Source organism: Mauremys mutica, chromosome 1 (assembly GCF_020497125.1).
Source record: "Mauremys mutica isolate MM-2020 ecotype Southern chromosome 1, ASM2049712v1, whole genome shotgun sequence".
In the NCBI taxonomy this organism is placed as follows: domain Eukaryota; kingdom Metazoa; phylum Chordata; order Testudines; family Geoemydidae; genus Mauremys; species Mauremys mutica.
The window spans coordinates 238,925,906-238,937,221 of NC_059072.1; the positions used below are offsets into that span (position 1 = coordinate 238,925,906).

The 11,316-nt window shown below is 40.2% G+C and overlaps 1 protein-coding gene across 1 annotated transcript; it reads right to left on the reverse strand.

The window, feature by feature from the left end:
- Positions 1–2,785: 2,785 nt before the first annotated feature.
- LOC123357088 (glycoprotein Xg-like) lies at positions 2,786–11,021 on the reverse strand. The gene is made up of 7 exons (XM_045000434.1): positions 10,937–11,021; positions 10,504–10,554; positions 8,731–8,796; positions 6,971–7,027; positions 5,070–5,108; positions 4,619–4,738; positions 2,786–2,957 (listed from the first exon to the last, which is right to left on the reverse strand). Exons 1-7 carry the CDS (start codon positions 11,019–11,021, stop codon positions 2,941–2,943), a joined length of 435 nt encoding a protein of 144 aa, XP_044856369.1. The 3' UTR covers positions 2,786–2,940.
- Positions 11,022–11,316: the final 295 nt, after the last annotated feature.

Below are 11,316 nucleotides of genomic sequence, written 5' to 3' on the forward strand. Positions count from 1 at the left end.
AGTGGCAGAGGCAGGAGTGCTAGGCTGTATTCTTGGCTCTGAGTCTTGTGATCTGACCACGTGACTCTCTTCTTTTCCTACCCTCATAAATTAAAAGCTGCCAAAACCCAAAAACAAACAAAACATCACCAACCAATAGCAAACAGTAGCAATAGCAGCCAAAACAAACAAACAAAAAAAACAAACAAAAAAACCCATCCACTATGTGTATGCAATTAGACCACTGAGAACTTTTTTTAAACATTGTTTTTCTTGCTTAGCCAACTCAAGTGGCTGAGTCAATTATGCCTAAACTTGCAAAAATAAAATCCACATTTTGGTTGAGAAAATAAACATGGGAAGTTTCCACCCAATAGGAAAGTGTTTATCTTGTTGTTTTTTAAACTGTAAACAAATGAAAAGTAGGGTGTAACAGTGGTTCACCCCGTAACACTGTTTAGTCCAGAGGTCGGCAACCTTTCAGCAGCGGTGTGCCGAGTCTTCATGTATACACTCTTATTTAAGGCTTTGCGTGCCCGTAATACATTTTAACATTTTTTAGAAGGTCTCTCTGTAAGTCTATAATATATAACCAAACTACTGTTATATGTAAAGTAAACAAGGTTTTCAAAATGTTTCAGAAGCTTTATTTAAAATTAAATTAAAATGCAGATCTTATCAGTTTAGTGTGATCCTTGCCCTTGCTTTTCCTTGCTGAGTTTTCCAATGTCTGGCACGTATTTAGATACTTTAAGCTGCACACAGGCTTCTGAGTGATCAGTTATTAACCGGCTGGAACCCCAGATCGGCAGCTTAGGTGAGTGGAGCTGGCGGCTGGTAGGGCTGAGCAGGGCCAGAAGCCTGGACCCTGTCTGGCAGGGAGCCTGCACTGGAACTCCAACTGGAAGCAAGGTGAGTGGGGCTGCAGCGGGGACCCCAGCTGGCAAGGGGCCAGCATCCAGAACCCCAGAGCAGTGACTGAGCGGCTCAGCCCACCGCCGCCGCTCTGGGGTTTCAGCTGCTGGCTCCTGCCAGCCGGGGTCTCAGCCTGCTGCCAGCCTGGGGTTCCTTGACCCAGGCCAGCAAGAGGTCCCGAGTGGGATTTCGGAGGGGGGGACGCTGGCTGGCAAGGGGCCAGCAGCGGGAACCCCAGAGCGCCGGCGGGCTGTGTAACCATCAAAAATCGGCTTGCATGCCACCTTTGGCATGCATGCCATAGGTTGCCGACCCCTGGTTTAGTCCTTGTGTGCATTAAGGATAGACAGAGGCACTACTCCTTAAGAAAGACTGCAGCTCTCTCTTTCTCCCCAATATCCTTAAAGACGAAGTGTCATGAATAGTTCCCTGCCTCCTTTAACATGACAGATCTATTTTGTTCAGAAGCATCAGCCATCATTGTTTCCTAGACTATAACAACCAACACCAATTCATCTTAGATAAAACAAAAGAAGTATTTATTGAAAGTTTACACTGGATAGAACAGAAATAAACATCTTTTAATATTAAACAACTGAGAAAGATACAACAATTTCCTTCTAGATGCGCTGAGTTATATATTATTTGGATGCTCACCTGTTGCACCACCTGTTTCAGAAATCTCTTAATACTTCAACAGGTCAACAGGCACTTCCCACAGCTCCCATTGGCTGGGAACGGCAAACCACGGACATTGGGAGCTGAGGGGCTCCGTGCCTACAGACGCTCCAAGTAAACAAAACATCCAGGCCCACTAGCAGCTTACCCTAACAGGCCAGGAGCCAAAGTTTGCCACCCCCTGAAATATAGGGTCAGCTTATAAAAGGGTCATACAGTTTTTGCTATTTTTACCTAACCATCGGGGGGGAGGGGGTTGGCTTATAAACGAATGGGCTAATGAATGAGTATATATGGTAGATCATTTGTAAAATAAAGGTGAAAATGCTGAGTTTAAAGATGAATAGAGACTACATGATTAAAATCATAAGTACAACATACATATCAAAAAGATAACATTTAACAGATTGGTTATATGTGACTCAAGATGGGGCTTAGAATTCAAAGCATCATGTTTCATACCCACAAGCATTCTCCTTGTATTCTACAGCTGTAATCAAATTGATTCCTTCCTCCACAAGAAAATTCTGACTGTTTTTGTAAAAAGGCCAGTAATGCGGTGATTATGATGACTGATTTAAAGAACTACCGCAATTTAGTTTCTATTACAGGGTCTTCAAATTACCTGAAAACCAGTACCTATGGATGGGGTTGATTCAGCCCATTAAAGACAATGCGAGGGCACGCACTGACTCTAATGGATTCTGGAACTAGCCCTTTCTATATTAAGAAATTTCATAGAAAAGAAGCAGGGTTCAAGCAAGATTTGTAGAACGTAACACATTTCCTTAAAATCAATGTGTGCCCCTCATATATGGTTTGGGGCTTTCTTTCTATCGGTGGTTTTGCGGTACACAGTACATCTCCCTTGTCGTTTTTTGAAAAATGAATGATGAAAATGCTTTTTTCAACTATTGATTTTTCTACTCAGCAGAATTCAGATGTAAAGTATAAAATAAAGGAAAGTAAAATCTTTAAACTTTTCAAGTATTTGCCTCAAACTTTACAAAAAATACAAATATACAAGAGAGCACCAATACAACACATAGGTGAAAGTTCCTTTTTTCTCATCACCTAAAGTATTAACCTGTTTTTTAAAAAAACAAATAGGCATAGAAAAAACACTGAATATTCTGTGAACCCAATGCTCAGACACAAACCTTTACCCTTAGAAAAATATTAGAGCACATAATTGAGGAATTATCACGGAGTTAGCATCTGAACCAAAATATACATTCATGTGTATAATATGTATCAGATTGTACTATATTACCCATTCATATATTACTTAAGTACATCTTAACAATAAGTAGTCCAGTGTTGTGCAGAAAATATTCATTATCACTGGGCAGTTCCTCTCTTGCCAGCTTACACAGTTGTCCCACCTAAAATGGAAGATTGTAAAGAAAATTTAAATATTCTGGAATGGATGCTTATTCAGATCTATACATCTCTATCCTTTAATACTGCTCCTCCCTGCCCCTACAGAAGGACAGATAACCTTTGTCCTGTCTCACTGCTCCTTCTGTGGGCTCTATAGGCTCTCCGATGGCAGAGGCTGCTCATGGGATGCACTGATGCTATAATCCTACCCCCAGGGCCAGTGCAACCATTTAGGCGACCTAGGCGGTCGCCTAGGGCACTAGGATTTGGGGGGTGGCATTTTCTTCGGCAGCGACCGCAGCGGCCGGATCTTCGGCCGCCCCCATTGCCACCGGCATTTAGGCGGAGGGAGCTGGGGCAGGGGAGCGCAGGGAGGGCCGCCTGCAGCAAGTGGGGGGGGCGGCACGCAGGGAAACTCCCCGCCCCAGCTCACCCCTGCCCCGCCTTCTCCCCGAGCACGCCGTGGCTGCTTCACTTCTCCCGCCTCCCAGGCTTGCGGCGCCAGTCAGCTTAGGCACCGCAAGCCTGGGAGACAGGAGAAGTGAAGCAGCCATGGCGTGCTCGGGGTGGAGGCGGAGCAGGGGTGAGCTGGGGTGGGGGGGCACCTCAGGGTGGAGGGTAGGGGTGGGGAGCTGCCGTGGGGGGGGGCGCATCAGGGCGGGGGCTCGGGGATGGGGGAGGGTGCAAGGTGGAAGTTTCGCCTAGGGCGCGAAACATCCTTGCACCGGCCCTGCCTACCCCTTTTCTGGGTCTGCCATGCCCTTCTATATAGCACCTCCCCCCCTTTGCTGCAGGGAAAGTTGCAGCTGCCTTGTAACACTGCAACTTCCACTCCCACCCACCATCACACTTTCTGACACTAGGGACCTAGGAATTTTATCATTTCAATGGTTTACTTCAAATCTGTGGAAAGAGTAGGCATGCTATCTGTTAACAAATATCCCTTGCAAACCTAGAAAACAATGCTAAGATGGGATTTTCAAAAGCAAAATCTGCTCTCACGGAAATCAATAGTAAAACTCCCATTGACTTCAATGGAAGCCAAGTTAGGCCAGCTGTAAGCACCTTTGAAAATCCCACATAAATATTTAATTCATTATGACATATGCAGTTCTTATCGGGCAGCATCTGACTGACTATCACATCCATGAATTTTCAACCTTAATTTCAATTTCATTAAGTTTGTGTCTGGGAATAAAAATATTTTAAATGTAAGTTCATATTCAGGACCCTGCACTCTTCAGGACAGAGATAGTGTCTTCCACTCTGGGAAGCACATAGCATATTGGTTGTGCAATTGCAATACAAAAACTAAAGATGAACAATGAAGCTGCAATTACTACTTGAAACATTATAGGTCTTGCAACTATTTGAGTGGAGTAAAATGAATTCTTTAAAACAGGTGCACTATATTTTATTATCCAAACTCAGAGACTGAAACAGATATATATTGGTCACTTATTCCGTCCATGCCCATCCACCTACATACACTATGCACATTTTCAGCTAATGTTTTCTGTGGTACAAAAACAACCACCAAAGATGTGCAAAAAGAATGTACAAGATGGTTTTAATTTATATTACAAGAAATAAGAAAGTGCTGTTTCAATCAAGATCTGCCACAGTTCCAAAATGAGAACAAAAAAGCTAGTGTAAATCTTACCATTAGCTTTAAAACAGAGTTGCTTCTTCTTGTAAGCTGTGTAACCAGCTACTGTTCCAACAATTAACAGCACAAGCACAGAAATCACAGGTGATGTAACTCCAGCAACTACTCCAGAATCTATTGGAAGAAAAAATGTTTTTTCTTCAGAATTAACAAAAGAGCATCCTTATTTTAGAGTACATAAAGTGGACACTGACCCATAATAGCAAATCATTGCAAACACAGTTTGACATGAGAAAGTCTTCATACAACTTTGAATTTCATTTGCAGCATGAAATAAAACATTTTTAAATATATATATAAGGACCAGAAACCATAATATTCCTACAGACAAGAAAATAGTGACTTATCTACACATATGTTTTATATGGGTTTTAAAACTCTTTTGGTTCAGCTAAGACTGTCCTAAATATACCATAAGATAATACGTATATATGTATTTACTGACCAGTGTTTCCACCATGATTGACATTACTCTCCTTTTCTCCTGGAAAAGAGGAAATAACTTCATTGTTGGAAGAAACCTTTTGGAGAAAAGTCACAGCTAACACACAGCAAAACAACAACAAATCCCATGCAGAGGCAGTCTGCAAAATGATATTTGGTAAGAACTGGGGAGTGGAAGTAAGGAAACATGGGTTCTAATCCTGACTTCAACCTTAACTTTTTGGAGGCACATCGTGTCACTCCTCTGTCTTAATTTCCTCAGAATGATAATACTAATCACCCCCACCCAATAAAATGGGGTTGAAACTGCTTACCCACCTTCATTAAAAATGTTGTAAATTTCAAATAAAAGATAGCTGCCAGCATGGGGTGTGAGACAGGGGAGTAGCCAGAGCACTGCAACACTCTGGCTAGTCTCCACTGGCAGACAACCACACGGGGAGCCATTGGCTGACTCACTATAGGCCCCATGCTTCCAACTTTATGCCCTCTGAATAGCCCCTTAATCTGTAAGTAGTGCCACTGAATTCAACCAGACTATGGGCCCAATCCTGCAAAGTGCAGAAGACCCTTTCCAACCTAGCAAATCACTTCAGCACAGGGTGGATAAAAAATCAATGATTTTTTAAAAATAGGATTTTTTTATAAAATGCTTTTTGAGGAAAAAACCTATCTAAAGATAGTTTTAATTAAGACACATTATAGCTCAAAGGTATCTCATCATGGAATAGGGATTATAAATTCTAATTCTATAGTATGAGACAATCTAGTCATGCAATGTTTAAGAAAAGTTTTGTAAATGAGTTCCAATAGTTCATGGATTAGGCACCCAATCTTATGGGGTTCCACAGGCTTCTGTATAGATTATTTAGGTTAATCTTTCTATCTACTCAATGGGACTCAGTGATCAGTCTAGAAGCTTAGAGATGCTTAGTTTTGCAGTTCTCAAACTGTGGATTTGTGTCTCCAGAGGTAACATGCTTGTTAACAGCAAAAATGTTTTAAATAAATAAATAAATAATATATAGCAGTGAGAAATAACAGACCTCATCTCTATTGTCCCTCTGCAAATTGTGTACACAGAGTCAATCCCTTACCTCTCTCTAAGAGTGCAAAGTTTCAAAACGTTCAATGAATAGAAGATTGTTGGGGGCAGAATAGAGCTGGACAAGGAGAAGAAGTCTGGATTAAATGTGAGAAGCAAGGGACATATGCTTGTTTTGTTAAAATATTATATGTTTGCTGTTGAAGAAAAAAATCCAGAATACTTAACGTTGTTGTTTTAGTTAAATAAAACAATTTAAATGTCTGTCTGGTGATGTTCTCCTCCTAATAAAGCATGGCAAGAAAATCCTCCAAATATTAATGATTAACCTGTTGAATTGGAGATACTTCACTTCCCAATGACTTCATAAATATCTGCTTCAATTACCTTTGGTAAATGAAATAACCAAACAATCATTCATTTTCTGATATAGCTGTAAAACTAATCTGAAAAGTTTTCAAAATAAATCACCTGTTTAAATATGTATAGTGTGTACCTTCTAAAAATGAAACCTACATCTATCTCTGAGTTGTGAAGAATATGTATTAAGGTTATAACAACCAACAAGACTGCACTTTTACCTAGAAAACCATGAAAAAATCAAGTCTTCCTGACTAGTGATTTAAATCAAATCCACCCTGCTTACTCATGTTCTTAAAGTGATTTCTCTCTTCAGGACTGACCAGTCAACATCTTTTAGCACTATTTGTGGAGCAAGAGATTGCTCAATATATGTAAGAGTAGGAGAATCTGGCCCTACACCAGCTACATGCAAGTCTAAAGCAAAAACAGACAGCTGTGGGATATGACTGTATGAGAGAGGTTGTGAAATATTCCACAGAATTGGCATACAGTACCTGCGGGCCTTGGGGGTAGAGGTTTCCCATCATTGAGATCTAAGTCACTGAACCTGTCTGTAGAATTAACATGTTATTCATTATTCAAAATTATCTGAAATTTCATCTTTTCCCCCTCCCTTCCACTACCATGGCCTGTTTATTCTTGGTGTCCTAGGAGAGGATCATTCCCCCAGGATCCTTAAGTGGAGACAGACCTTTTGGGCTTAGAGCCCACTTTCTGTCTTTCACCTCAAGGTCAACCATTAGAATCTATTTGAAGGCTAGAATTCCAGTCATGTCAATAGAAAATTTTTGGTTCCTATCCATTCCCAGGATAGGTGCAGCTAAATTTGTCAACAGAAGTGGAAGGGAAAACAAGATGATTATCAACATGATTTTAGGGTCCAATAGCTTGTAAATTGTTCAGGCTAGATATACTTTGTTGGACAGACACTAAGACCCAGTAACCTTTTTCAAAAAGTGGACCTGGAACGTTGAACAAACAAACAAACAAGCAAACAAGCACATAGCAAACCAAAAGTTCCCTACAGTGGTTAATAAATAAGTGCACCATCAGAGTATTGTGATTAATGTATCAGTGTTAGGCCTAATGGGAGGCTTCTCTGTAAGCATAAGTCTTGTCAAGCAGTGTTAGGCCACAAACTTCTGGGAAGCTGCAAAGAGCGAGCACAATAAAATCCAAGCATAAGCAAAATCTAGCTAGGAAGCTTTATAGACTAAGATTAATCAAAAAAGGAAGCTCTATGAAATTAGATGTGGACTTGTGGTTACTACATACTGCAACCAGATACTTCTTTAGGCTGACTTAAATGTTTTTGAGTCTAGCAAATTTACCACAATTAGGACAACTGGCCACATAAAGAAAAGCTGGGCACAAGTGCACAGTTCATAAGGTCAAAACAACTGCAAAATACCACACTAAGACATTTGGCCACCTTAACTGCTTGACCTGCTTTGGAACACGGCCAAAAAATAATGTATAAAGAGGTGCAAAGGTGTCCGTGTGTGTGTGTGTGTGTGTGTGCGTGTGTGTGTGTGTGTGTGTATTGACCTACAAGAGATCTCTCTTTGATCGGGCTCACACACACCCCCTGAACTGAAGGGACTTGCACTTCACTGACTATCTGTGCCTGGCCACTGCGGAAAGCGGTCGACTGAAGGGTAACGAATTCTCGGGAAAATGCAGGGTGAGGTTTTGAAGCAAAGAAGTCTGATTGTGCTCGAGCTGGTTAATCTTAAGTCTGTATCGATACTATAGTTTAATTATACTAGTAAATTGTTTAGAAGTAAAAGTAAGTTGGTTAATAGTAATAGTAAATTGCTTAGGAATAGTAGTAGTAAATAGTTAATCAATATATAATAACTGTGTAGGTTCTTGTGCCTTGCTGGGAATGGGCACAGTTCAGGTAGAGCTAGTAGTTGATAAGTGATAGTAGCTTTGCATGTCACTGTGCCTATCTTCAGTATAACCTGCCATTTATATTAATCCTAATTCAGTGATGGTCTTTAATTATTCTCTTCTTATTCTGTCTATGTTGCCTTTATAGTCGTAAATCATTAAAAGCCTTCTTTGAGGAATAATTAGTTGTTTTAGTTTTTCTTTTGCAGACACTACTCAACCTCATTACATCTGTGTTGGGTGGTGGGAAGTAGTGATCACCCAGGTTACAATTAGGGCCCTGATGCGGGTCTCCCCCTTTCATAATCTCCACAAGTATATCATCCATAAATTTAATGCACAAAAATATTCTTACCGCCATCATTGCCATAGCTTCCCGGCTGCGGCTTGTGAGGAGGACGTGGGTGAGGTTTTGGATGATCATCTATTAGCAATAAAGATTTCAAGATTTTAATAACTTTTATCTTTTGGTTAAACACTGGAAACATTTGTTCTCAGCCCAGGAGCACTTTTTTAGAATGTTTGAGCAAAAACTGTTCAGCTACTTTGAGTAGGAATATAGTGTGTGTGTGTGTGGGAGGGGACACCTTTAATCAGAGGACAGAGTCCTCAAGTAGCTCATATGCCTTTCTGGGATCTGGTGAAAATCAGTTTTGCTTTGGACAAGTTGTAAAGATTTTAAAACATGCTTCATGCCTGTACACTGTTTTTTGTTGTACTAACCATCTGCCAACATGCCATTGGTGCTGCACATATGTGCACGCGAGTTGAGTGGAATTTTCTATTCAGTAGACAATCTTTCAACTTCTATTGCAGTTACATATGCACAGAAAAGTTGAGTGGAATTTCATTTAGAGTGTGCAGGTCTGTGTGAAATATGGTCTTTGAGGGTGAGTATGGAATGAGGCGGAGCTCTAAACGGACAGTGACTTCTTCTGAATAATATGTAGAGATACATAAGGAGGGCTCCTTAATCTAGAAGAACTCCACCCCATTGACATAGACACAGAACCCCACCCATTTCACTAAAGATGTAGTGTAATGAAGCAGGGAAAGTGGGAGAGTACATCTATCTAGATTTTTATGAGTAAATGAGGCAGCAGTCCTGCTCCATGCACTATATTATTTGTTCAGTGTATGGTATAAGAGACAGAGGTAAGAAAGGACTTTTGGCCTCATGTAATGTGGGGGCTGGGACACTGCAATGTATAAAACATGAAGCCATGCACCACATAGTGACAATACAAATATTTAACAGCTGCCACATACATAGAACAATGTCCAACTTGTGCACTGAATGAGACAGGATTCTTGAGGGGGGAAAAACTGTGATTGTGTAGTGAAAGACTCTACCATAATGCATAGTCACAAGGGAGCTAAATTAAGATTGCAACCTTATCCATTTCCTGATTCCTGAATGCTTCATTTTAGAACTTGAATTTTCTTTCAGTGTAGTATGTGGAATATCATAATCAAATAAAAAAGTATTTTTAAACGTTGAAAATGAGAAAAAAAGGTTTACCCTTTTAAAATTAGTTTGTCACATCCAATCTCCTCCACAGTTTATGGCTTTAAAACTTTCTAGTCCTCCTTTACCATTCACAGCTCATTTCTCTTCATTGGCATAGCCTGTTTTTGAACTATTAAAAGCCACGCTAACAAGTGAATGCCAGAAGAGGGGATCCATCAAATTTTAAAGTCCCGCGTATATAAGACTTTAGTCTCCAACACTAATAACATTTTTTAAAAGTCATTTGTTGTGGACTTGTCTTTTCCCCTGCACAAATGTTTAGTAAAGCAAACACAAAAGCTACAGTTGTCTATTTGTATGTTCTTTGGGGATTTCAGGGCAGGTAAGAGATTACCAAAAATTATCAGCCAATACAATTTCAGAGTTGTCCAGTCACTGTCTAAAGCCATATTATACCCATTAAGGAACTCTTATTATTTGGTAAATGTCCAAGAGAGTTCCTTTAATACTTTTTTTTAACCTATACTTGATACTTAGATAGTTATCGCACAACCTTGATCTCAGATCCTGCACATGGCACACATCACGATGAATCTTGTAGGAACTACAAATCTGAGATCATTGTCATGAGCCATTAGCCAATTCAAATTTATTACTCACCAAACATTGGCCTTTTGGTAGCCGGTGGAGGCTTCTTAGTAATTGTTTCCCCTATGAGACACGGTGAGACCATAAAATCAATACAAACTGAAACACTTTTCAATACATCACAGGGAGGCATCTGTAAAGCTTGATAAATATTCTAGATAAAGAAAACATAAGCATCATTGAGACCACAAATTAAGTGCTAAGGTCCTATGGCCAAGATTCTTTTAAAATAGAACCTGAATTTAAGCACATTTTAAAAAATAGCCCAATTATCAAAAGTGCTAAATCCAGCATGTCCCATTGACTTTTATGAATTTCCTTTAAATTAAATTAGTTTATGTTGTGGTCCAGTTCTCATAAAATGGAAAACATATTAAAGATGTAGCAATAATATTAAACACAATAGGGCAAACAAAACCTTTTTTTTCCCCCCAGTTTTACTTACCTGGATGATCAAGAGCATCGGATAAATCAAAATCACCTTGACCTACCAAAAGAAACCACACATTAATGTCTGTGTGTAGGAACATTTTATACCTATTTCAGTTAGTGTTGTGTTCGTTTTTATGTGTGTGAATCACCGCCAGAGCTCTGCTGGCAAGGCATCAGATGCAGGCACCTGGTGGTGGAAAGTCCAATAAAGGGGTACATGCCAGAGGAAGCTGTTCATGAGCCCCGCTCTGCCGGGGGGGCCTTTGTGTGATATCACAAACTAGCCCATTCAATTCAAAGGGGAAACTCACTCCAATAGAACAGGAAGGATTTGGCCCATAATCAAAATGTAAAAATTCCTTGGAAGAGCATGCTTTGCTCATTATGGAAGGC